Source organism: Grus americana, chromosome 1, assembly GCF_028858705.1.
Source record: "Grus americana isolate bGruAme1 chromosome 1, bGruAme1.mat, whole genome shotgun sequence".
Taxonomy (NCBI): Eukaryota; Metazoa; Chordata; class Aves; order Gruiformes; family Gruidae; genus Grus; species Grus americana.
In genome coordinates this window covers 200,010,020-200,034,798 of record NC_072852.1, presented here as the reverse complement: position 1 = coordinate 200,034,798, position 24,779 = coordinate 200,010,020, and the positions used below count along the sequence as shown (strand labels likewise).

General features: G+C 46.2%; 1 protein-coding gene across 1 annotated transcript; it reads right to left on the bottom strand.

The window, feature by feature from the left end:
* Window positions 1-2,584: 2,584 nt before the first annotated feature.
* Window positions 2,585-7,834, bottom strand: LOC129201645 (gap junction beta-6 protein-like). Its single transcript, XM_054813195.1, has 2 exons — window positions 7,709-7,834; window positions 2,585-5,333 (listed from the first exon to the last, which is right to left on the bottom strand). Exon 2 carries the CDS (start codon window positions 5,306-5,308, stop codon window positions 4,631-4,633), a length of 678 nt encoding a protein of 225 aa, XP_054669170.1. The 5' UTR covers window positions 5,309-5,333; window positions 7,709-7,834; the 3' UTR covers window positions 2,585-4,630.
* Between the last annotated feature and the right edge of the window lie 16,945 nt (window positions 7,835-24,779).

Below are 24,779 nucleotides of genomic sequence, written 5' to 3'. Positions count from 1 at the left end.
ATTTTTATGTGTTGTCTTAAAGATTGAACATCAGTTGAAAATGATCTGGAAAACACTTTTAAACCAAGTTTCATGCTCACGACTTAAAGTTTTAAGACTGCTATTGTCTTTCCCAGCTGACAAGCTTATATTACCATAATTGCCGAGACAACAGAAAAGATACACCTCGCCTAAGCAAGTAAGCCTGCCCAGCACTGTTTGTCCACTGACAAAATGCCACCTGCTTCAGTCCAGTGTGACTGCATTCACACACTACAGTATTCATTATCCTGAGGACTGTGCCGGGCTGTCAGTGAAATGCTGGTTCTTAGCAGCACACAGAATATACCCTGCTGTTCGAAACATTCATCCACATCCTGCAGTGATTCATAGCTCAACTGTAGAAGTTCACTATCAGTTCACTCAAAACGTACTTTCCTAAACTGTATGTCATGTTGATACTTTATCACTCCTTTACCACAAAGGCTTATGCAAACATCTGACTAGCTGGTGGTATTCTGGGAGGATATCTGTTAGGAGATGACTTAGTAAAATATAATGGATTGAGCATAGAGCAGGCGGGTGTAAAATAATCATTGAGTTAGTGGCAGTGATTTAACGGGCGGAAAAAGGGAGAAGGTAGGTGCAATTATGTGGCCAGTTCTGAGGTTGAATGCTATGGTAGTACTGGGGGACCAACCATAGGAGAGGCAAGCTATGTTCTCAAAGGTGGAAAGTTGGAGATGTGACTTGTTTCCTCAGCTGGGGATGCTGATTGAAGCTTAATACATTTCCAAACTTAGGTTAGAAAGCCTTTTTTTTTGGTGGCTAGGAAGGCTTAGAGAGAAAATACCCAGGTCAGAGCTGGGACAACTTTACAGAAGAGAAATATAATCTGTAAAAGAAAATGACAATAACAAGCCGGGTTGGTCAGATGCGGGAAAAAAGTGTATGTACCTCCTGAACTATCTTGAAGATAGTCATTGCCATTAGTCTCAGCTCATTAAGCCTCAGATAGTTACCATTACTCTTGCCACTGTCTACAAACAGGTTAAAACGACTGTATAATAAGCAGGTGAAAATCTAATGAAACCTGTAATTAACACCCAGGGTAGTGGCTGTCCTGAATATCAGTACAGGTGATGACAAAATACAGTGCAATTCTTTGAGTGTGATTTTGTTGCCTGGTAAAACACATTAGCCTAAGTTGCAGGGGAGGGAATTATGATTAGGGGAAAAATAGGTTCATTTTCACCAAGTTCAGTTTGTAGTAAAGTGCTCTTAGCTGTTGTTTATTTGCTGCATACGCTTTTTACAAAATAAAGCAACTTTTAAGTGTTGTTATTTCAAATTGAACCTCCATGGTACGGGAGTGCTCTTCTCTGCATGGACCATATAATTTGACTTTTATATTCTTGCTGTCAGATAGGAAATAACACAGTACATTGACTCATGATAACTGTAAAACACCTGAAGGATTTTTTTTTTATTATTTTTGTCTAAGAAAACCTTTAATAAAGGTCATAAATACAGACTTCTGGTTTCCTTTTAAATCAGGTTTTTTTTCTCTAGCTGGGTCTATGAGTTAATAGCTAAGTTTCCTCCCCCACCCCACCTTTTCTGACAAACATGTTTGTAGATTTGGTTTCAAGGTATTGGATGAAATTTTAGCCTTGATGAAGCCAGTGGTAAACTGGTAACTTCAATCACAGTATAATTCTAGCCTGTCTCACTCCTACACTTCCCAATTCTGATACCACATTACTTGACACTTTATATCCTGGCTACACTAGACTCCGGGCAGTAAGGAATCGGCCTCCCTTTTAGTCATGACTTCAGACTTGGAACCAAGTGCCAAAAATGTAGACACTTTTAGTGTATTTCAGGAAAAAGCACGCACAATTCCAACACAGCATTGTATTTTAATCTGTATGAAATCCACTGGTAGGCCAACCATGCAATGTAGCACACAGAAACAGGTACAAAGGGCTTAGTTCCTATGAAGTATCTGAACTTTTTTTCCCTAGAAAGCAGCTATTTACTCAAATTTAATATACACAGAAAAGAAATCTCAGAGACAGTAAATATATCCTGCTAGAGCTATTACAACCTGATGTTACAGTTCTGGATTGAAGCCCTCTCTTGGCCACTTCCAGACACTTTTGCTATTTCTACCTTTTTTTCCCCTGTAATAATCTGCTTGCCTGACTGCTAGTTGAAGGTAATCTCATAGTGGTAGTGTGACCAGTTTTGGTGTGTCTCATTCCAAGTTCCAGTTAAACTCAAAGGTAGGCTGGGAAAACAAACTTTCTCCCTTATAGAGCTGGTTACGTTATTTATTACCAACCTTTTCCAGCTGCAGTTCTGCTAGTACAAGGCTGACTTTGCACATTTGATTTTGCACATATGTGACCTTCCACTACCAGCTCCTGCAGTCTGCAGGATCACAGGCAATGTAACCAATTGAAAAATCAACCTGCAGCAGCAAGCTAAAATCCTTCCAGTAGCCCTTGGCTATTAAATGTAGTATTGGTGCATAGATTTTCCATTATGGTAAACAGATATTCATTAGACACATTAGGTAATACACAGCATGTACAAGTAATACAGAAAACAGACACCACAAGAGTGCTTTAATTATAATTTCAGACAAAAAATAAAAATCCTGTTGTTACAAAAGAAATGTAATACTAGAGCACTGGGAGTGTAGATAGTTCGTTCTCTTCGTACTTGTACACAGAACAATACAGGAACTTTACCAAGCACAAAACTGGTATGTGCCAAGCTTTGTTCTTCAGAGTTGAATTAAGGATGTTTTCACAGTCCAAGTTTCCAGTTCAGCTCACTATTAATCACTTTCTATCTTTTTGTTCATGCTTCCGAGGATGGTGTTTTTCTGTTTTTCTTGCTCCCCTCTTAGATGACAATTTCCATCTGCAGGCAAGTTGTAACACTGGATGTAGCTTGCAAGCAATGAGAGCCTGCTTATTCTCCACTTCCAGTGCACAGTGAGGGGTCATGGGTCTTAATTAATGCAGCTTTATTTACTCCAACATTGATAAACTTAAATGTACAGTAAAAGATGGATGCAAATAGAGAAGCTGAGATAGTGCTCACTCATTTTGGGGTAAAGCCAGTTATTAAAGCTAAGGAGGAGAAACAGCCAGCTTTCTAGACATGGGTTCAATGGGCAGGCACTTGGGAGATAACCCATGTTGCTGTATGTGCTGGTGTAGCCGCCTATGACATGCATAAAATGTGTTTTCAGACTGTGTTTTGAAGCTACTTTGGAGAGACAAGACCAGACTGACTCACATAGTTTTTCAAGTTAGTAATATACAATTCACACCTCAGCAATGTGAGCTTTAAGAAAAATATCAAGTTCCTCCTCATTTCTGATTGGGTTCCTTTGCTATTTTAGCTCTGTAAGCTGTCTGTAATTCCTGCTAGACCTACTGTAAGAAGAGGAAGGGTGATTCAATCTCACAGTGGGGAACGTCAGAGAGACTGGGAGTGGTTTGATGGACTCGCTTGAAAGCTACCTCAGATAGGGAGAAGGTTTTATGAGAAAAACTGTGCAGGTCGGATAGGAAAAAGGGACTGATGGAAGGAGCACTGGTAGGTGCAACCTACTGCATATCATGCTGGAAGTGTTGAAGCACTTCTTTCAGATAACAAACAGAATGAAACAAGGCAATTTTTCTTGGCTTTTACTGGGAAAAAACCCAACTTTTAAAGGCACACAGCTGAAGGAGGCAGGTGGTAAAAAGTCTATTCATGGAATAAAAATCTGCTATACTGAGGTTCTTCACAAAGTATTTGGGGAGAACAAGAGAAGGAGGAAAACAGTTGCACAGCCCCCACCTTCTCCAAGGTGACAATCCTTTTTTTCACCTGACCAAGAGAATGAAAAAACAAACGTAATTCCTCCCACTGCTGCAGCCCCTGTGAGCGGGGGGGAGGCAGCACTGACCTGATGATATTCACAAGCAGTTGAGACTGGCCACCTCCAACCCTGCAGGAGATGTTCCTCAGTACAGGTGAGGAGATAAAAAGATAAAACCCATTGCTGGTGCCCAGCAGAGCTGATAGCATGCATTGCCATGGAGTACCTGTGTTCCTAGGCCTTTTTTTTCCTTGCTCTCCAGAATACTTAAGAGAGAATAGGACACTTGCTATAAACAATCACCTCCCTGTCTTCTTCCTTTTTGCAAGCTGTAAGTTTCCCCCCAAAACCCTTCACCCTGCTTTTGACCAAAACCCTCTGTTATTGGCATGCCTCTGAAGATGACACAGTGTGTTTGTGATTCCTGGCTCTCCTTTGGGCACTAGAGCTTTCTCTGGGCCTTTCCACTCCCACTTTTTGAAAAGTGACTCTGTCCCAACAACAGGATCCCAGCAGTAGGCATACTTGGAAAAGCTGCTGCCAGAAAGCTGTTCTCTCTATTTGTAGATGCAGGAATACTGAATTAGCTCATGATCTTTAAAACCTGCCTCAGTGGCAGCTTCCCAGGGAGGCTAACATTTCTAAAACATGAATGAACTTTCATTTTCATCCTTTTCCTCGAATGTGAAAATATTGCTGATTGTTTTCTGACACCTAAGAAAGTTTGAGGGAAACGGGGAGCTAGAAAATCCTGAAACTGGGGAATTATTTTAAAACTGTTGTTTTCCTGGGTTCTTTCATGCAAATTTTTATCACTAGGTAACACAACTCAGCCAAATTCAACATCATGCAGATCCCAGACACAGCTAGCATGAAAATAGTAAATGTTGTTTTCTCAGTGGGCCGAGACACAAAACAATCCACTACATTGGGGCAGGGCCATGCACTGCACTTCACCAGGCGAGGCATCTGGTACCCATCATACATGTAATAGAATACATACATGAAGACTGCCTCAAAGACTATCCTGAAGAAGATGCTGCTGGTGTACGTCCACCACAGGGGGCCCCGAATGTGAATCTTTTCATTTTTCAGCTCTTCAATATCAATTTTCTCACCATTTCTGAACCGCCTTTTCTTCTCATGCCTGGTGTAAGCTACATGCATGGCCACCAGCAGTGCAGGTGTAGAAACAAAGATCAGCTGCAGGGCCCAGAGTCTGATGTGAGAGATGGGGAAAAAGTGGTCATAGCAAACATTTCTGCACCCAGGCTGAAGTGTGTTGCAGACAAAATCTTGTTGTTCATCTCCCCAGACTCTCTCTGCAGCCACGACCAGAATCATGATACGGAAGATGAACAGGACTGTGAGCCATATCTTCCCAATGCTGGTTGAGTGTTTATTTACTCCTCCTAAAACGGCCTGCAGACTTCCCCAGTCCATCTTCTTTTCTGTGTCCTTTTACCTGCTGGATGACATAATATACCAAATGGTCAGCTTTCAAAAGGGTGAAGAATCAGCTCTAGACCTTCTATGAACGAGAAGACTTCCCAGCACTCACTCAAGAGTCATAGACAAACACAAATCATCTTCACAAATGTCACCCATATGTTTATGGATTCAAACAGCTTATCAAGCTCTCTCTACGTGATGGGACAAGCATACCTTGATATATTTCTCAACAAGGCTTTGGGGAGGAAATAAGTTACATCTTCAAATACATTTCCTCTGTGCGTTCTCTATGCCCTCCTCCCCTTTCTTGAGATATTTCCCTTTCTGTGATTGACTCATGTTTTGCCTCTCAATCTATTTCCCAAAGCAACAGAAATTATCACTGCATGAGTTAAGGCCACACCTAGACAAAGTAGAGATTTCTACTTTTTGATTTTCTACTCTACTAAAAAGAGTAGTTTTCATAGGATTTCTTTGCCAATGCCACAGCCCTAGAAGGCTGGGCTGGTGCTTTCTTTGCCTCTGAGGTAAGTACTACTTTGCCTTCTTCAGTAGAAGCCACCACTCCTCCCAGACACCTCTAGCAGACCTCCAAGGCTTTCTGCTGTAGCTCAGACACATCACGTCCCTTTCTCAGCAGGCCCTTCATCTCAGAAGTACAGTGTTTCATTTTGCCAGCACTGCTGAGAAGCCTCAGGTCGGCTCTGTCAGGGCTGCATGCACATATAGCACAAACCAACAGGCAAAGGAAGATACCGCAGAGCCTGCCCTTCCACATTCATTGCTATCTCATCCAAAAAGGAGACAAGCAGAGCCATAGAGTTCGGAGGAAAAAGCCCTCAGCTAAAGAGTTTGTGTTGATTTTCTAGATGCTATCACACCCCAGCAGAATAAACAGGAGATCAAACTTCAGGGAAGCTCCATTTCAGCTTTCCTCCTTTCCTCCTGCTCTTGAAAACTAAAATCCACATTCTTTGCTCCTTTGAAAGTTAAACATAAGTTTTGCTTAAGTCAGAATTCAGTCTCCAGGCTCAGCTTTCACTGATCACAGCCATTTGGAAACTATCATTGAATCAGACAAAACACTTTGAAACCAGAGCTGGGAACTTGTATTGCTGGTCCATCACCTTTCAGGGCTAGGGCTCAACTTTGCTGTGTGGGAGAGCCACACTGGCCGTGGACAAGAGCTCCGTCTCAGCACAGGCTGTGTGCTGCGGGCAGAGTATGGTACCTTGCAACGCCATACTGGTCAAAGTTTTCAAAGTCTCTCATTCTCACATAACAGAAAAAAGGGGAAAAAAAGAACTTCTCTACCCTGGTGTAGTTACAACACAACTAAAGGACTAACGTGCCCCAACACATACCCTTGGTACAAGGGCCTAGCTTGTACAGATAAGCCTTGAGGCAACAGGGAGAGGTCAGTTTTACTGTGACGAGGAAAGGTGAAATTGGGTAAGACAAAAAAAAAAAAACTTTGAGAAGGTGGCTGGAATTCTTTAGACTTCTCATGTTTTGTCTCTGCTGAAACTGGCAGCATTTTATGCAACTTTTTACATTGACCTGAACTCTAAGCTATGATCAGATACCTCCATCTTTCTGTTAAGAATTCCTCATGTCTGTTGCATAGTCATTAAAGTCAATGAAACTTTCATAAGCGGCTAATCAGGATTGAGGGAAAGTATTTGAAGCATATATCCCAGTGGGATGAACAGCCTGGGCTTCAAGCGCAGTCTCACACTGCGGTTCTGAACCAGTGCTGCAAGTCTGGGGCGGACAAACCCCCACATTTCTCCCTGCTCATCTGTCACTACAGAAACACTAAAATTGGCTGTGGGGACTGAGTGGATCTACCGGGACACTCACCCTGCCAACCAAGACACCATTTATTGGAAACCACTCGAAATCCCACTTTGTGGTTACAAGCTGGACGCCCTGAGGCAGCTCCCAGCCTATCCCTCCCTCTGCGCCGAGCTTTGCTCCCGCTGAACTGCGGAGCGGCAGGACCGCCGGGGCGCGCACGGAGCCCGCAGCGAGCCTTTTGCGGCGGGAAAAGCCACGGCCGATCGCCACGGCCTCCTGTCAGCGACACCCGTTTGCAAACGCCAGTTTTGGCTTTGAGGGCCGACGGCGGTCAGCCCCAACCGAAGCACGGCTGCCTCGCCGACAGGTCCCCGCAGGCAACCAGGGCAGGGGAACGCGCCGTGACTACCCCGGCCCCGCATCGCCTCTCCTCTGCCTACGGCCGCCCCCGATCCCAGCCCCGCCGGGGACACCCCCGGCCCGGGCCCCACTCCGGCACACTACACGGATCCCGACCCGCTCGGGGGAGCGCACAGCCTAATAATCCCGATCCCACCGCTCCAGCACACGGGAGCCGCTCCGGACCCTCACCTGGCACAGCTCTGCAGGGCACCCGGGACGCGACCGGCGCGCCGCGCTGCTCCGCTCCGGAGTTCGTCGGTGCCTGCGGAGCGGCCGGTCCCAGCCTAGCCGCCCCGGAGCTTTAAGGTCCCTCCCCGTTCACCTGCCGCCGGTTTTAACCCCTCCCTTTCCCGCCCCTGCCCGCTCCGGACTCCTCAGGCCGCCCGCGGAGGCGGTGGGGCGCCCGGGGCGGGGCGAGGGCCGGGCCGGATGTGGGGCGCCCATCCCCGCCGCGGGGCAGGACCGAGGGGCTCTGCCGTGCTAGCGGGGCCGCCGGGAAGGTCCCGCGTGGGGCGGGAGCTGCGGGGGTCAGAGCGGGGCTGCTGCGGTCCAACAGCCTCCGGTGCCTCCCGCGGGGAGCGCCCTCGGGTTCCTCCGGGACGTCCTTGCCCAGAGCCCGGCCAAGGGACCAAGCATCGGGCAGAGTGGGCTCGGTACCCTGCGAGAGCGGCCCTGCGCCGGGTTTGATTCCCAAGGGTTAGCAGAAATCCTGTGGGTCCGTCCGGAATTGCCCCAGTGCCGTGGCAGCCCGAGGAAATCGTCACCGGGGGCCGGTTCAGACAGATAAAATGCAGGTTTCTGTCGAGTGAGGCAAGGCTGGAGAAAAACCTCAGAGACCTTCTTAGATGGCTTGAGCTTGGAAGATTAGGAACATATAAACTAACTGCTAATTTGATACAAATTGAATGATCTTGGTAGCCAGATTTAGGGATAGCAAGGGCCGCAGGCAGCTAAGAAGTAAAACTTATGGTTGTTTTTCCTTTGAAATCTTGTGGGCTTTCTTACAACTGTAAGAAGCCTTTCTGGTATTCTCACTAGTGGGCACACCCATGATTTCACTGCTGCTGTGCAAAGAGCAGGCTAAAGTTCTTTTCGTGAGAGAAAATAACCTAGCAGAAAGTATGAAGAGTGAATCAAAGAAGTTAACTTGCACGTGAAAAGTCACTAGGTGTTAATTTTTTGGAGCTTGATCTCTGTTACTGACAATAAAAAAATTTAAAAGGCCTCTTCTAGTTATAGTGTCCTTTAAACCCCATCTTTAAGGAAAGTTTCTGAGGATGGAGGTTATGGCCAGTCAGGCATGAATTAGTTGGATCAGCGCTGCAGCCCTTACTTTGGGCTTTGATCGTAAAGTGTTCCCAGTACTGCTGTCAGGCTCAGGTCTGCCTCACCCAGCCTGCACTTCTCCCAAAGCGTCCAACCAAGAATGACTGCTATTAAATGACACTTGACTACAACACAGTAAAGAGTCTTTGCTTTTTAAAACACTGTGGCCAAAAATCCTACCAGAAAAGAATGCTGTGTGTAGGAAAGCTAGAAGGTGGTGAAATACTGTATATGTGACTTGTGAGATAATAAAAACTTGTCTGAGTATATAAAGTACTGCTGACAATGGTGTGTTTGTTTCTATATACTGAAGTAAAGATCTGTATGTTGCACTTACTACTGAGTTTGGTTTTATGAGGCATGTCTGGAGGTAGAAATGCTTTCATCAGTAGGGATTGAAATAAATTTTAAGCCGGATTGAGTAATTTGTATAGGTAACAACCACAAGAAACTAGAACTTGTGTCTGTATCTGCAAAATGGGAAAGTGAATTTGGTTTTGCTCTCAGAGGTTTAGCAAATGAAGTCAGATATGTAAGATCTTTAAATAATCTAAGAATAAATGTCTAGAAGAATCAACTATGTTTTATAAAATAATACCCAAGTTTGATAGTGGTAAATGTAAATGCTTGAAAGAAATCCACACCTCGTGTTGCTCACTACTGCCACAGCGGTTTTCATTTACAATCAAACAAAATCAATGGTAAAACTGAGTGCTACCTTTTCTTTATTTTTGTTTGCTTGCTTGTATGTGTTAGAAAGTACATAATGCTTTATTTGGGAAGGAGAGGAGAGCCCTGGCAAGGAATTCTGACAGAGCACAAATCCAGGGGTGCAAGCTTATTGCCTATGCTTTGCTTAACATGTGGCTAGTTGGCAGGGGGTGTGAGAGCCAAGTATTAACAACTCTGGCATCTGTAAAATTCAGCTGTAAGGAGGGGTTATTGAAGGTGATGAATGTTACAAAGTGTGTATATAGGCACAAAACATTGACTCTTGTGGATTGTAAAGTAATGCAAAAATAAAAGCTTCATAAAAACAGGAAAATACTGTTGTAACTTTCTCAACACAGAAACAGGTTTTAGCTTATTACAAGATAGCAGAAATCTTGGCATCATCTTCAGTAATGTCTTACGGCATTCCAAAGACTGTCTCTGCATCTCTCCAATCAACACCCCCCAGGCACCTCCAGAGGCTCTGTCTGGATCTATACTTTTCATAGCCCTTGCGTCACTCTCTGCTTTGCCTAACTAGGTTTTGATGTCACCTGTATCTGGCTTATATAAATATTTAATATTTATCCCATATATATCTCAAAATTCACAAGATCCTGGAGTAATTAACTCAATAGCTTAATTATGTGTGAGGAAAAAAACTGTTTCATTTACTAAAAACCTGCTCTTATATAATTTCATGGGACATTGCTGAGCCCTCACCATTGGGAGTAATAGCTAATTGTCTTTCCCTGTTCGTCTCCTCCATGAATGCATAAACTCCTGTCGTACCCTCTCTCCATCCTTTTATTCTGTGCTGAAAGGCCTAATTTGTTGAATCTGTGCCATCCAGGAGCTGGTATATATCTTTATTATCCTTTTCACAACTTTTTGTGCCTTTGTTACAAGCGCAGTCCAGTACCTGCACAGTTTATATATGCACAGAGCAATGCTTTCTGTTGCATTCTCCATCATTTCCTAGTAATTCCTATTCACTTGTTTTCATTCTTCAGACACTTCAAAGCAATGGCTTGATTTTTTCATAGTCATTCCAAGATCCTTTCCTAAGCATTTCTAGAAACTAGAACAGTACCTCCTGGGGTATATATATGCCTATATACTTTAATAGATGTACTTTGGATTAATTTTCTTACTGTGTATCAGTTTGCACCAGCGGACACTGAAGTCCATTTGCCATTTTATTATCCAGATACTCACACTGGATAAGATCTTCTGCTATTCCTCATGGTCAGGTTTTGACTACCATGAACCATCCCTTTTATAATGCAAGCATTTGGATTTTTGCTAATTCATATGTGTAGCAACTTCCTTATTCATAATTTTTGCTTAAAATGAGACTCCGTCAACACCTAAAAGCTTACTTGCTACTTGTCATGCACAATTGTTGTTAATCAACTGGAAATGCAGCTATAGACTCAGATTGTACTTTGGAAATAGGTTTCATTTCTTTGAGGCTGAGCTCAACATGTGTTACACCTGACATTTTGCACTAACATCAGCAATAAAAGCACCTTCCCAGTTCAACTCAGCATGTGTAACCAGTTTGTCTCCACATCTACTTTTCAAACACTCGTTTTAGTCATACTAAGACCAAAAATACCACACTTGCTTAAGCTTTGAGCAAACCAAGCTTTGATATCTTTATATGCATATTAGTGTCTGAAATAGGTACCCAGCCATTATTTTCATGTTCACTTTAATTGCCCTCCCAGCCTTTAAAAAATAAGCCTTTGTCTTTTATAGAAGTGTTGCCTGAAGTGTTGTTGGCAAGGTCTGGCTAATACAAATACATGGTTGTAGCAGCTCAAATCCATAAAGCCGCAGCTTCCATGCCTACTCTACAACACTGAATTGTGTGAAGCTTACACAGCCACCGTGTTCAATACACTCTGCCTCCTCCCTCCCCGCACAGAAGAAAGGGGCTCATGTATCATTTTCAAGGAACATTTTATATACAAAGAACAAACTTTTATTGTTTGACAGAAATACTTTATTTGCTACTTCATCATCTTTCAGCTTTTTTAACAGTGAAATGTTGATTTGATAGAAACACCACTGTGGTTAAGTGCTGTAGGAGGAAGATCAGAGAACGCGAGGCTGGTCTGAGTGTGAGAACAGCACTCGGTGCTTTTTAAACCCAACTTAATGTAAGGGCTGCAAAGATCCTGGTTTATATCAGCGTTGCTGCAGGTCGCTCTCACTTCTCTGGCCACAGGCATGGGTCCCATAATCCTTACAGTCTCCAAAAGCTCCTCTGTCTGACAAAAAAGCTTAAGATCACTGAAAAAAGAAGCCAGTACAGATGATACCCACTTTTTTGTGTGTTCACTGCCCAGTTCAAACAATTCAGGAGGCTTCTGGAGAGGGACACAGCACCTAGTTTACTTCCATGAGCTAGAGCTGTCTTCTACCAGACTGTTCCTTAAAATTATTCTCCAAAGTTACTCCACAAAACAGCGTGGGTCCTGTCTTTTCTGTTGGTGAAATCTTGGCTGTGCAGGATAGCAAGGAGGTTAAATAGGTTTCATCATTTCGTACAGCTGTGAAAAAAAAAATCAACAAACCCAACAGTGTGACACTTTAAAGCGACACTTAAAGTGACACTTTCAAGTGTCAGTAGCTGCCCAGTCCCTTGTTTCACCCCCTGTGGCAACCAGAATTTACTTTGTTAGTGTGTTGGGTTTGCGTGGCAAGGTTTTGGTAGCGGGGGAGCTACAGGGGTGGCTTCTGTGAGAAGCTGCTAGAAGCTCCCCCTGTGTCTGATAGAGCCAATGCCAGCCAGCTCCAAGACGGACCCGCCACTGGCCAAGGCCAAGCCAATCAGCGCCTCTGTGATAACATATTTAAGAAGAAGAAAAACACTTAGAGAGAGAGCTTTTGCAGCCGGAGAGAGGAGTGAGAAGATGTAAGAAACTCTGCAGACACCAAGGTCAGTGCAGAAGGAGGGGGAGGAGGTGCTCCAGGCGCCGGAGCGGAGATTCCCCTGAAGCCCGTGGAGAAGACCATGGTGAGGCAGGCTGTCCCCCTGCAGCCCATGGAGGAAGGATGAGGGGGTGTAGAGATTCCACCTGCAACCCGTGGAGGACCCCACGCCAGAGCAGGTGGAGGCACCTGAAGGAGGCTGTGGCCCATGGGAAGCCCACGCTGGAGCAAGTTCCTGGCCGGACCGGTGGACCCGTGCAGAGGGGAGCCCACGCCAGGGCAGGTTTGCTGGCAGGACTTGTGACCCCGTGGGGGACCCCACGCTGGAGCAGTTTGCTCCTGAAGGTCTGCACCCCGTGAGAGGGACTCCATGCTGGAGCAGGGGAACGATGAGAGGAGTCCTCCCCCTGAGGATGAAGAAGCGGCAGAAACACCGTGAGATGAACTGACCGTAACCCCCATTCCCCGTCCCCCTGTGCCGCTGAGGGGGGGAAGGTTGAAGCCGGGAGTGAAGTTGAGCCCGGGAAGATGGGAGGGGTGGGGGGAAGTGTTTTAAGAGTTGATTTTATTTTCTCATTCCTCTACTCTGTTTTGCCTAGTAATAAATTAGATGAATTCCCTCTCTAAGTTCGGTCTGTTTTGCTCATGACAACAATTAGTGAGTGATCTCTCCCCGTCCTTATCTCGACCTACAAGCATTTCGTTATGCCTTTTCTCCCCTGTTTAGTGAATGAGGGGAGTGAGAGAGCAGCTCTGGTGGGCACCTGGCCTCCAGCCAGGGTCAACCCACCACAGTTAGTGACTGTTTGCCTTTTCTCCCTAATTCGAACAGATTAGCACAGTTACCTCAACTTCCCAGGTCCTTTGTCCAAGTCCTGCAGCTCCACAGACACCTTCCCAGGGCAGCCGCCTCTTCCCTCATGGGGGGCACCTGGCTGGCCCACCTCGCTTGCCCCAGCCAGCCTTGCAGCTCACGGGGCTTCCACTGCCCTGAGCTCTGCAGCCCCTGGCCCTGCTTGTGCACAAAGGCTCAAACCCCTTCACAGGCAAAACAGAGTTGGTGGGTAGGACCCATATTTCCTCTCTCTTGCTCAAAAAAAACATTTTGGGAGAGGGTAGCAGAGTCTCGTGTGAGAGAGGTGGTGTGATACCTTTTCGCAGAGAGGGTCCCATTTCACCAACAGCTGTGTCATCAAGATGCACCATAGGGCCAGGCACCAACAGACAGAGGACGGTTTATAAAGGAGGATCATGATTTTCTTTGCTTCTGGGAAGGTGCTTTTCACTGTCCCTCAGAAATAATCTCTCCCCAAAGCAGAGGGGTGTAGGGTACAGGCCAGAGCTAGGGGCAGACCTCACTTTTGACTGATTCTCACCCTCTGTCATGCATATTATGTGTATGTAAATGCACTATTAGAGTTCAGGCAAAGTTTGCTCCGGTTTGCAAAGAACACTGTAATCTTTGATGCTTATCTGAGGAGGTTTTGTTCTTCTGTATCTCTTGGAGCACTCAGAGCACAGAAGAAACCCACATTAGTTTACTTATTCACAGATAAAAAGGGGAAGAAGCCAATGAGAGAAATTGCTTGCAAATGCTGGAGCCTGGGGAGAAAAATTGCTAAAGGCAGTATTGATGGAGCAGCCACAAAGGCTGCCAAGTACAAAGGGTAGTGCCAGTGAAGCCTGAGGAGAGGCTGGATGCCAGCAGTGGGAGAAGGACTGATCCTGTCCACCCCACCAAGGGAAGCGGAGGACATGGGAGGGGAGCATTGGAATTAAAATTTCTGCTGTCACTCATTGGACTCAGTGACAGGAGCTCAAGGGGAATGGAGGGGAGAGCAGGCGGCATCCGAGAATGATGTATGATTCCTCCATGGCAAGTGGGCTGGATTCGCACGTTTTGCATTGGTTTAGTTCAATCCAAATAAACTACATTCTCTTGTTCCTTTTGTCAATATTCAAATCACTGACTAAGTGACTAATCCAGCAGTTTGCTGAGGTCTCAAGTGCTAGTCCTGAGTCAGATTAAAAACAAGAACAAGATGATTCAGTAATGACCTGGTAGCACCTGTGTATACATCATATTAACTAAGTCATTTCTTGAATGCAAATATATAATGGGAAACATTTCCTCTTGCTAAGCTAATCAGAGACAAAGGAGTTGATCTGGGTTTGGGAAGAAAGAGTCATGAGGAACTAAGGGGATGCAGTTAAAATCTCATGCTGTTAAAAAAAAAAAAAAAAAAAAAAAGGAAAGCAGTGGCTATTACAAAGAGCTTTCCAGGCAGAAGCTACAGTCGAGCCCACACCAACATGTTCCATCAACAGATCTGTGCTGGATTATAGGTGTGACCTGGAGATCATGTGTCTGTGTGGCGCTCAGTCAGCTGCAACTGAAATAAGGACAAGTCAAATTCTCAGATGCCCACTGTTTGTTTTTTCATTCCCCAGTTTTCCTGCATTCCCCATTTTTAGGCTTTTTTTCCCTGGCAATTCAGGTACTTGTCAAACAGCACCTGTCACTGATCCCATCAGATGGCTCCTTCACATGTCAAAGCCAAGCAGTTCTTTCTCTATTTGTGGGTATTCAAGAACAAGGGCTCCATCGCCACTGAGGGGTGAAGACAATATAGCACTCTGCAAGGGGGTTATGCACATAATTTGGAGAATGCTCAAAATCTGTTGATTTTTGGTGGCTATCTATACTCAGTGGAGCAGATTAAAAAAGAGCACAGTGTGACAGGGTGAGATAGTGATGCTGATTGGGGAAGATCTACAGCTCCTGCAGAGCTCTTGGGCGCTGAAGCACACAAAGCTACGTGCAAAGCTGGCATTAGTGCCCCTGTGCAGAGACAATACCGGGGGAGCTCCTGTGATGACAGAAAACCAAGCGAGCAGCTGCATGATCGAGCTTGGCTGTTGTTAGTCAATGGGCAACAATTTGGAGCTGGAAAGTCAACAGAAATTGTGCAAGACTCTGAGGCTCTGCATTGTACAGGAAATAATAAACTGAAATGGGCTTCAGGAAGACCTATTTGGCTAAGGTCCACCAAGTATATAAGGAAAAAGGGTATATTCCCAGATTATACTTGTACTGGGAAGGTGAACGGAAGCCTGCCACATAAAGTAACAGAGGTTGCACTGGGAAACTAGAAGCCACGTGCACTTCTAAGGACACAAAATAGGTGAGGCAGTAGTATCTGCCTAGATCTACTCCTCCTCTTTGGGAGTAGTGCTTTTTGAGTGACAGCTATGGTTCATCAACGTCTGTGCTGGACAGCAAACAGCATTAAGGAAGGATTCAGATACTGTCTGCTCACTGATGTTCCACAAACTTGAAAAGATACCAGTGATGATCTATACGCTACCTCATAACTAAGGTAACATAAATGTTACCAGCACAGTGGGAGTGTGAAGTCAGCTTGCTGGAATGATTCTGCTGACCTGAAACAACCAGACACAAAACCAAATAGCAAAGCACACAAAAAAGCTGTTGAGTTGAGGGCAGCTTCCTTTGTCAGAGGAAGGCAGATCCTGCTTCGCTGGGGTTTGGGGGAGGTGGGGCTGGACTACAGCACGGTATTGCTGCTTGGAAGGACTCTTCTGAGTTCTATGGCATATGCAAACCCCAGGTGAGTAGCACAAGTCTCAGATAGTGTATTTGATATGCAAAACCTGATAAATAAGCACACGAGTAAAATCAGGGGAAATATATATTGCTAATGTAAGTTAACAAAAAACAAAAGAACTTTTTACTAAAATAGTTCTTCTGGAGTTGACTAAAATGTTCATGGGCCAGTAAGTGCGACCCTTTTCATGCCCAAATTTTTATGGTTTTGCTATGTTCCTTTGCTGCATTTCTACAGGTGATAAACAAATATTCAGTAGAAATAGATGGACTTTTAATATTTAAGGGCTAGATAATGACCAATGCTTATGATTTATGACCCTCATTGATAACTTTGGTCTACAATTGGAGATAACAGCTAGGGATTGAACCAGCAGTTCATGAAAAGAGTCGGTAATTTATGACAGTATCATTGTGAACAGCCACAGGAAGGGTGAAGTGGTTGTTGGTTTGTATTCATCAAAGTTTCATAGCCCTTGTTTGTAACAGGCTGTAAAGGGATAAGGATGTTGGCTCTTCCCCAGCTTTGTGCAATAAGAGGTGGAGAACACTTTGAACGTGGCAGTATCCTTGGGATACAAAGGCTGCTGGTGAAGAAATCCCTGGAACTCTTCCCTTGGTAGTCTTAATTGTCTGTCTGCTATTTTAGGATCTCCCTGACATCCTTATGAACTTTACATTTGTGCTTCCCAGTCCTGACTTTCCCAATAGCCCCTTTTCCTTGCCTGAACGACAGTGCCTTTTCAGCCCCGTCACTCTCCCCAATCTTCTTGTCACGAGCTGGAAAAACTGAGAACTTGTCTGTTGTGGGTTAGGCCCAGATGGCAGCTGAGCACCATGCGGCCGCTCGCTCCCCCCTGCACTCCAGTGGGATGGGGAGAAGAATCAGAAGAAAAAAGTAAAACTTGTGGGTTAGGATAAGGACAATTTACCGGGACAGCAAAGGAAGAAGAAAATAACAACGGTAATTATAAAAGAATATACAAAGCAGGTGATACACAATGCAATTTGCTCACCACCTGGAGCGCAATGCCCAGCTCAGGGACCCCTCCTCCCAGGCCAGCCCCCTTTATATGCTGAGCATGATGGCATGGTATCGAATATCCCTTTGGCTAGTCAGCTGTCCTGGCTGTGTCCCCTCACAGCTTCTTGTGAAAATGAACTCTATCTTAGCCAAAAACCAGGACATTATCCACCCCTTTTTCTATACCACCTACGTCATGCCCAGATCCTACACTTTCCAATTAATCACCACCACTTTTTCTGTCTTAGAGATATATATAGAGATAGATAGATATAGAGACAGACAGACAGACATATACATGCAGATATCATTCCCTTAGTCTATGGGCCATCCCTCTAAAATGTCCATTGAGTTAATTTAGTCCGTGACTTTGGGCTCCATCTGTCATTACAGTCTTTCATGGCTGGAGAGATGGTGTGTGCTGCTGGATTGTTCCATGCTGCATCTGGAGCTCGCGGCTGGTGTATCTGGTGCAGCCCATGCCCACAATCTGCGGGTTGAAGATGTCAATTCTAAGGAAGTTGCTGGGCACCAGTTGCTGAAGCCAGTTCTGGTTCCATCATCACTGCACTTTGCTCAATTTCATCAAAGTTAATCCTTCATTAATTTGGGTGATTCTTACTGTAATACCATTAATACAGCAGATAGCAATTGTAGTGATGACATGCAAAGGCAGGGTTATTTAGCAATTAACATCATACAGTTTAATTTATTTGCTATCCTCACTCAAAATCAAATCCCCTTGAGGTACACATCGGACTTCCCCATCCTTCCACATCACTCACCAAGCACACTCTGGTCCTTGAGCAAAAGCAATCCCACAGAGGGGTTTGCCTTTGCCTGAAGCAGGGCTAACCCAGACTGTCTTCCCCAACATATTCTTCATGTGCACTATGGGGACCTTATCCCCTTCTACAGTACGGGGAAGTTTTGATTGGGCAGGGCCAGCTCGACTGGCAGATCCCCTAGTGTTAACTAACCAGGTGGCCTTTGCTAAATGTGTATCCCAATGTTTGAGGGTCCCACCACCCATTGCTCTCAGTATAGTCTTTAGCAGTCCATTGTATCGTTCAATTTTCCCAGAGGCTGGTGCATGGTAGGGGATGTGATACACCCACTCAATGCCATGCTCTTTGGTCCCAGTGTCTATGAGGTTGTTTCAGAAATGAGTCTGACTCAGTTCCTTCTGGGGTGCCATGTCACCACAAGGCTTGCTTTTCAAGGCCCAGGGTAGTGTTCCAGGCGGCGGCATGGGGCACGGGATATGTTTCCAACCATCCGGTGGTTGCTTCCACCATTGTAAGTACGTAGTGCTTGCTTTGGCAGGTTTGTGGGAGTGTGATATAATCAATCTGCCAGGCCTCCCCATATTTATATTTCAACCATCATCCTCCATACCAGAGAGGCTTTAACCACTTGGCTTGCTTGGTTGCAATGCATGTTTCACATTCATGGATAACCTGTGCGAGAGTGTCCATGGTCAAGTCCATCGCTCCATCACGGTATGTTACATCTCTTCCTTGATGGCCTGAGGTGTCATGGGCCCACCAAGCTATAAATATTTCACCCTTGTGTTGCCAGTCCAAATCCACCTGAGCCACTTCAATCTTAGCAGCCTGACCTATCTGCTGATTGTTTTGATGTTCCTCAGTGGCCTGACTCTTGGGTACATGGGTATCTATGTGACGTACTTTTACAACCAGCTTCTCTATCTGGGCAGCAATATCTTGCCACAATGGGGCAGCTGAGATGGGTTTGCCTCTGCGTTGCCAGTTGCTCCGCTTCCATTGCTGTAACCACCCCCACAGGGCATTTGCCACCATCCATGAGTCAGTATAGAGGTAGAGCACCGGCTGCTTTTCTTGATCAGCAATGTCTAAAGCCAGCTGGATGGCTTTCGCTTCTGCAAACTGGCTTGATTCACCTTCTCCTTTAGCTGCTTCTGCAAGTTGCCATGTAGGACTCCATACAGCAGCCTTCTACCTCCGATGTTTTCCCCCAATGTGACAGGACCCATCAGTGAACAGAGCCTATGGCTTCTCATTTTCTGGCAATTTATTATACAGTGGGACCTCTTCAGCACATGTCACCTCCTCCTCTGGCAACATTGCAAAGTCTTTGTCTTCTGGCCAGTCTGTAATAATTTCCAGAATTCCTGGGTGACTGGGGTTTCCTATTTGAGCCCGCTGTGTGATCAGTGCAACCCACTTACTCCACGTAGCATCGGTTGCATGATGTCTGGAGGGGGCCCTCTCTTTGAACATCCAGCCCAGCACTGGCAGTCGGGGTGCCAGGAGGAGCTGTGCCTCAGCGCCAATCACCTCTGAAGCAGCTCGAACCCCTTCATATGCTGCCAATGTCTCTTTTTCAGTTGGAGTGTAGCGGGCCACAGATCCTCTGTATCCCCAACTCTAAAACCCCAGGGGTCGGCCTCGAGTCTCCCCTGGTGCTTTCTGCCAGAGACTCCAGGTAGGGCCGTTCTCCCCAGCTGCAGTGTACAGCACATTTGTTACATCTGGTCCTGCCCGGGCTGGCCCAAAGGTTACTGCATGAACTATTTCCTGTTTAATTTGTTCAAAGGCTTGTTGTTGCTCAGGGCCCCATTTGAAATCTTCTTCCAGATTAGGTGATTGAGAGGGTTTACAATGAGACTGTAATTTGGAATGTGCATTCGCCAGAAAACCACAATGTTTAAGAAAGCTTGTGTTTCCTTTCTGCTAGGCATTGGAGACATAGCTGCTATTGTGTTAATCACATCCATTGGGATCTGATTACACCCATCTTGCCATTTTATTCCTAAAAACTGGAATGCCCTGTGCAGATCCCTTGACCTTACTTCATTTTAAGGCAAAACTGTCCTTCAGAAGGATTTGGACTATTTCCTTTCTCAGAAACTTCTGCTGTCTTGCCCCAAATGATGCCATCAATGTATTGCAGGTGTTCTGGAGCTTCACTGTGTTCCCGTGCAGTCTGGATCAGTCCATGGCAAATGGTGGGGCTGTGTTTCCACCCCTGGGGCAGTCGATTACATGTGTACTGGACTCCCCTCCAAGTGAAGGCAAAGTGTGGCCTGCACTCTGCCACCAAAGGGATTGAGAAAAATGCATTTGTGATATCAGTTGTGGTGTACCACTTGGCTGCCTTTGACTCCAGTTCATATTGAAGTTCCAGCATGTCCGGCACGGCAGCACTCATCGGCAGCATGACTTCGTTCAGGCCACGATAGTCTACTGTCAGCCTCCACTTTCCGTTAGACTTTTGCACTGGCCATAGGGGGCTGTTAAAGGGTGAGCAGGTTCTGCTGATCACTCCCCGGCTCTCCCGCTGATGAATCAGCTTATGGATGGGAATCAGGGAGTCTTGGTTGGTGCACTATTGCCAGCAGTGCACTGCTGTGGTAGCAATTTGCACGTGTTGTTCTTCAACCTGCAGCAACCCACAACAGAAGGGTCCTGTGAGAGACCGGGCAAGGTAGACAGCTGTTCAGTTTCCTCCATCTTCAAGGCAGCTATGCCAAAAGCCCATCGGTTCCCTTTTGGGTCCTTGAAATACCGTCTCTGAAGGTAGACTATGCCTAGGATGCACAGAGCCTCTGGGCCAGTCACAAGGGGGGCATTTGCCACTCATTCCCAGTGAGACTCACTTCAGCCTCCAGAATAGTCAATTGTTGGGATCCCCCTGTCACTCCAGAAATACAGATGGGTTCTGCCCCTTTATAGTTTGATGGCATTAGGGTTGGGGTTGGAGTAGCCACAGTGCCTGTTGGCCTGTTTTCCCTCTCTTCCCCCTGCTGGTGCTGCCTAATATCGAGCAGTGTTTGGTAGATAGTGGCCAGGGCCCAGCACAGTGCAGTAAGTTGTGCCTCTTTGCAATAACTACAGCATTTTCCTTTCAAATATTCTGTCACTTTATCAGGGTCCTGTAGTTGTTTGGGAGTGAAGTTCCAAGCCATTGGCGGTGAGAAGGTCTCTAGATATCTGCCCATATTCTTGTGCTATACCACCCATGATTATCCAGCCTTGGGGCAGATCTCTGGGTGGTATTCTTAAAACACTTTTTGTAACCTTAAACAAGACGTGAAACACATTCAGGAGACAGACCAATGGGAATATGCTGGCTTGAACATCTGTGGTGGGTTGAGCCTGGCTGGGGGCCAGGTGCCCACCAGAGCCACTCTCTCACTCCCCTCATTCACCAAACAGGGGAGAAAAAGCATAACGAAATGCTTGCAGGTTGAGATAAGGACAGGGAGAGATCACTCACTAATTATTGGCACGAGCAAAACAGACCAAACTTAGAGAGGGAATTCATCTAATTTATTACTAGCAAAACAGAGTAGAGGAATGAGAAAATAAAATCAACTCTTAAAACACCTCCCCCCACCCCTCCCATCTTCCTGGGCTCAACTTCACTCCCGGCTTCAACCTTCCCCCCCTCAGCGGCACAGGGGGACGGGGAATGGGGGTTACGGTCAGTTCATCTCACGGTGTTTCTGCCGCTTCTTCATCCTCAGGGGGAGGACTCCTCTCATCGTTCCCCTGCTCCAGCATGGAGTCCCTCTCACAGGGTGCAGACCTTCAGGAGCAAACTGCTCCAGCGTGGGGTCCCCCACTGGGCCACAAGTCCTGCCAGCAAACCTGCCCTGGCGTGGGCTCCCCTCTTCACGGGTCCACCGGTCCGGCCAGGAACTTGCTCCAGCGTGGGCTTCCCACGGGCCGCAGCCTCCTTCAGGTGTCTCCACCTGCTCCGGCGTGGGGTCCTCCACGGGCTGCAGGTGGAATCGCTACACCCCCTCATCCTTCCTCCATGGGCTGCAGGGGGACAGCCTGCTTCACCATGGCCTTCACCACGGGCTGCAGGGGGATCTCTGCTCCGGCGCCTGGAGCTCCTCCTCCCCCTCCATCTGCACTGACCTTGGTGTCTGCAGAGTTTCTTACATCTTCTCACTCCTCTCTCCGGCTGCAAAAGCTCTCTCTCCCAGTGTTTTTCTACTTCTTAAATATGTTATCACAGAGGCGCTGATTGGCTTGGCCTTGGCCAGCGGCGGGTCCGTCTTAGAGCCGGCTGGCATTGGCTCTATCAGACACAGGGGGAGCTTCTAGCAGCTTCTCACAGAAGCCACCCCTGTAGCCCCCCCGCTGCCAAAACCTTGCCACGCAAACCCAACACAACATCCCAAGGGTATTCAAGATTCTCAAAAGCTGCTGTAACCAGCCTGAAGGGAAAAGGGGAGGTGAAAGAGTGGGAGAAAGTATCCTCCCCCCGTCTTCCCCATAGATGGGGTACGAATATTAATCAATTCCAAGAGATGTTGTGCGACGTACGGGCATGATAGGAATGCCACATACAAATACGAGTTTAACTTCATGACCAGTGATGTTATTGTATTATAAGTCAATATTACACAGTACAGAAAAATGAGAATCCTTATTACTCTCCCAGAGGTGATAAACAGCGCCGTAGGGAATACATACAGCAAGTAAGGGTTTACATAACACAACCATGTGAACAAACAAAACACCACTGTGACCAGTGACTATTTAACTAATATAATAAATGTGTATAACAAATTTGTTTTGACACAATCTGGTCAGATCTGTTGTCATCTCAACCCTTTGAGCCCCTGTTGGGTGCCAAAAAGGACTGTCGTGGTTTGGCCGCAAGCACCAGCACCCCCTCCCTGCCCCAGTGGGATGGGGAGGACAATTGGAAGAAAAAGGTAAAACTTGTGGGCTGGGACAAGGACAGTTTACTAGAACAGCAAAGGAAGAGGAAAATAACACCACCGCTACTTAGAATATACAAAGTGGGTGATACACAATGCAATTTGCAGTATGGAATATCCCTGTGGCTAGTTTGGGTCAACTGTCCTGGCTGTGTGTCCTCCCAGCTTCTTGTGAAAATTAACTCTATCCTAGCTGAAAACCAGGACATTGTCTCACTTCTGCATTTCTTTTTATTGAGGACCAAGAAGTCCCTGGTGTGCAGAATGCTCCCAGAGAGAAGAAAGGCTGTTTCGTGGGCCTGAGTCAGACAGTGGAAGATGACTTTAAGCTCTCTGGGGAGAGAGTTGTATTGGCTGATTTGAAAGGAAAAGATAAGTTGCAGACTGCCAGGATGTTCCCTGAAAGATCTCTCCAGGATTTCTGTGCAGCTGCAGGTGCGTTTGAGCTGCACAGAACCAGGGAAAGGAGCTCAGGAGGTTATCAAGTCTACACTTAGACTGAATCAGCTGGACTTGGACCAAGCCCAAAAGGACCAGATCATTCAGGAGTGGAGCAGTAATTACTGCTATAATTAATATAAGGAAGGAGTCCTTGATTTCTGGTGGTGGACCCCCAGGGAAGATAATGTTCCAGGCACCAACGTCTCTGCAGCTTGTCTGCTAATGGCAGAAGTCCCAGCAGAGCCCATGGCAGAGATATGTTGGAAGGGATCTTGCAGATACAGAAGAGACAGAGCCATCATGCCAAGAAATGGCAAAAAGCCACACTGCATCCTCTCAGAAATGCCACTGAGATTGTTCCTAAGCAATGTACGCATTCACGTTTACAAAAATTCCAGGCAGAGACAAGAAATATCCCTTTCAACCAACACCCCAAGGGAAGGAAAAATGAACCCCTTGGGTCAGGAATGTTTCTGCCTCTGTTCTCTACTTTATTCAAATATACCATAAAGGGATTTGCTTCAGGCACGGAAAGGTGAATGTCCAAGAAAACCACTGTCTTTTGCAGTGTTTGCATTACCCACGTACTCTCAGTACTTACTGCTAAAAGTTAAGGGCTCCAGCTAAGCAAGTATTTGGTGACTTGTTGGTGTTTTTTAATGGGTCAGTAGGTCATTTCTTTTGTTAAGAAATAAATTTCTGACAGGTTGCTGGTCCCTGTTATTTAAGATTTTTTTCTCAGCACCAAAATGTGCCTGCTACTAAGTGGTTCCTGTATTAACTGACTTTTTAATGAGTAAATGGTGGGTGGCAGAATAAATTGACTATGAAAAAAAATCTATTCCTTTGTTATCTGACTACATAAAAGGGTAACACCTTGAAAGAGAGGTTGGTGGGATTTGAAGCACCCTCAAGGGGAAATGCCCAAACCCTACACTGAGTGCGTGCAGTGTTGTGTTAGCTGGGTTTTCCTTACCAGATCCAGCTCTTGGCTCAGCCCACAGCCGCGCTTGGCCGTAGCTCTGTCCCACACCCTCCTGTGCCCCTGCTCCCCAGCACAGTCACATACACTCACGTGTGTCACACAGGATGTCCACAGCTGCCGAGAGGGAGATCATAGCTGTGCTAGGATGCCCTCCAAGAGAGCCCCAGAGCAGCTCCCAACCCTTTTGCCAGACTCACTTCTGTCCCATGCCGCTCTGTCTGATCCCAGTGGCAGCCCTGGGCTCACAGTCCTTCCGCTGCCTACACCTCGATTTTTCTCTCATCCCCATCTGTGTGTGCAGCCCCTTCCCAGTATGGCACTGTGAAGGACTGGGATGCCTTTCCTGGTCAAGGCAGCACAGGGGAAGTGGGTGTTGGACTGCCTTGGCACATGGTGATGCCTGCTTTTTTTGCAAAAGTAAAAAGCAGGAAAAGGCCATTTCCCATATATGTTGGGCTGTCAGAGAAAATGTAGAGG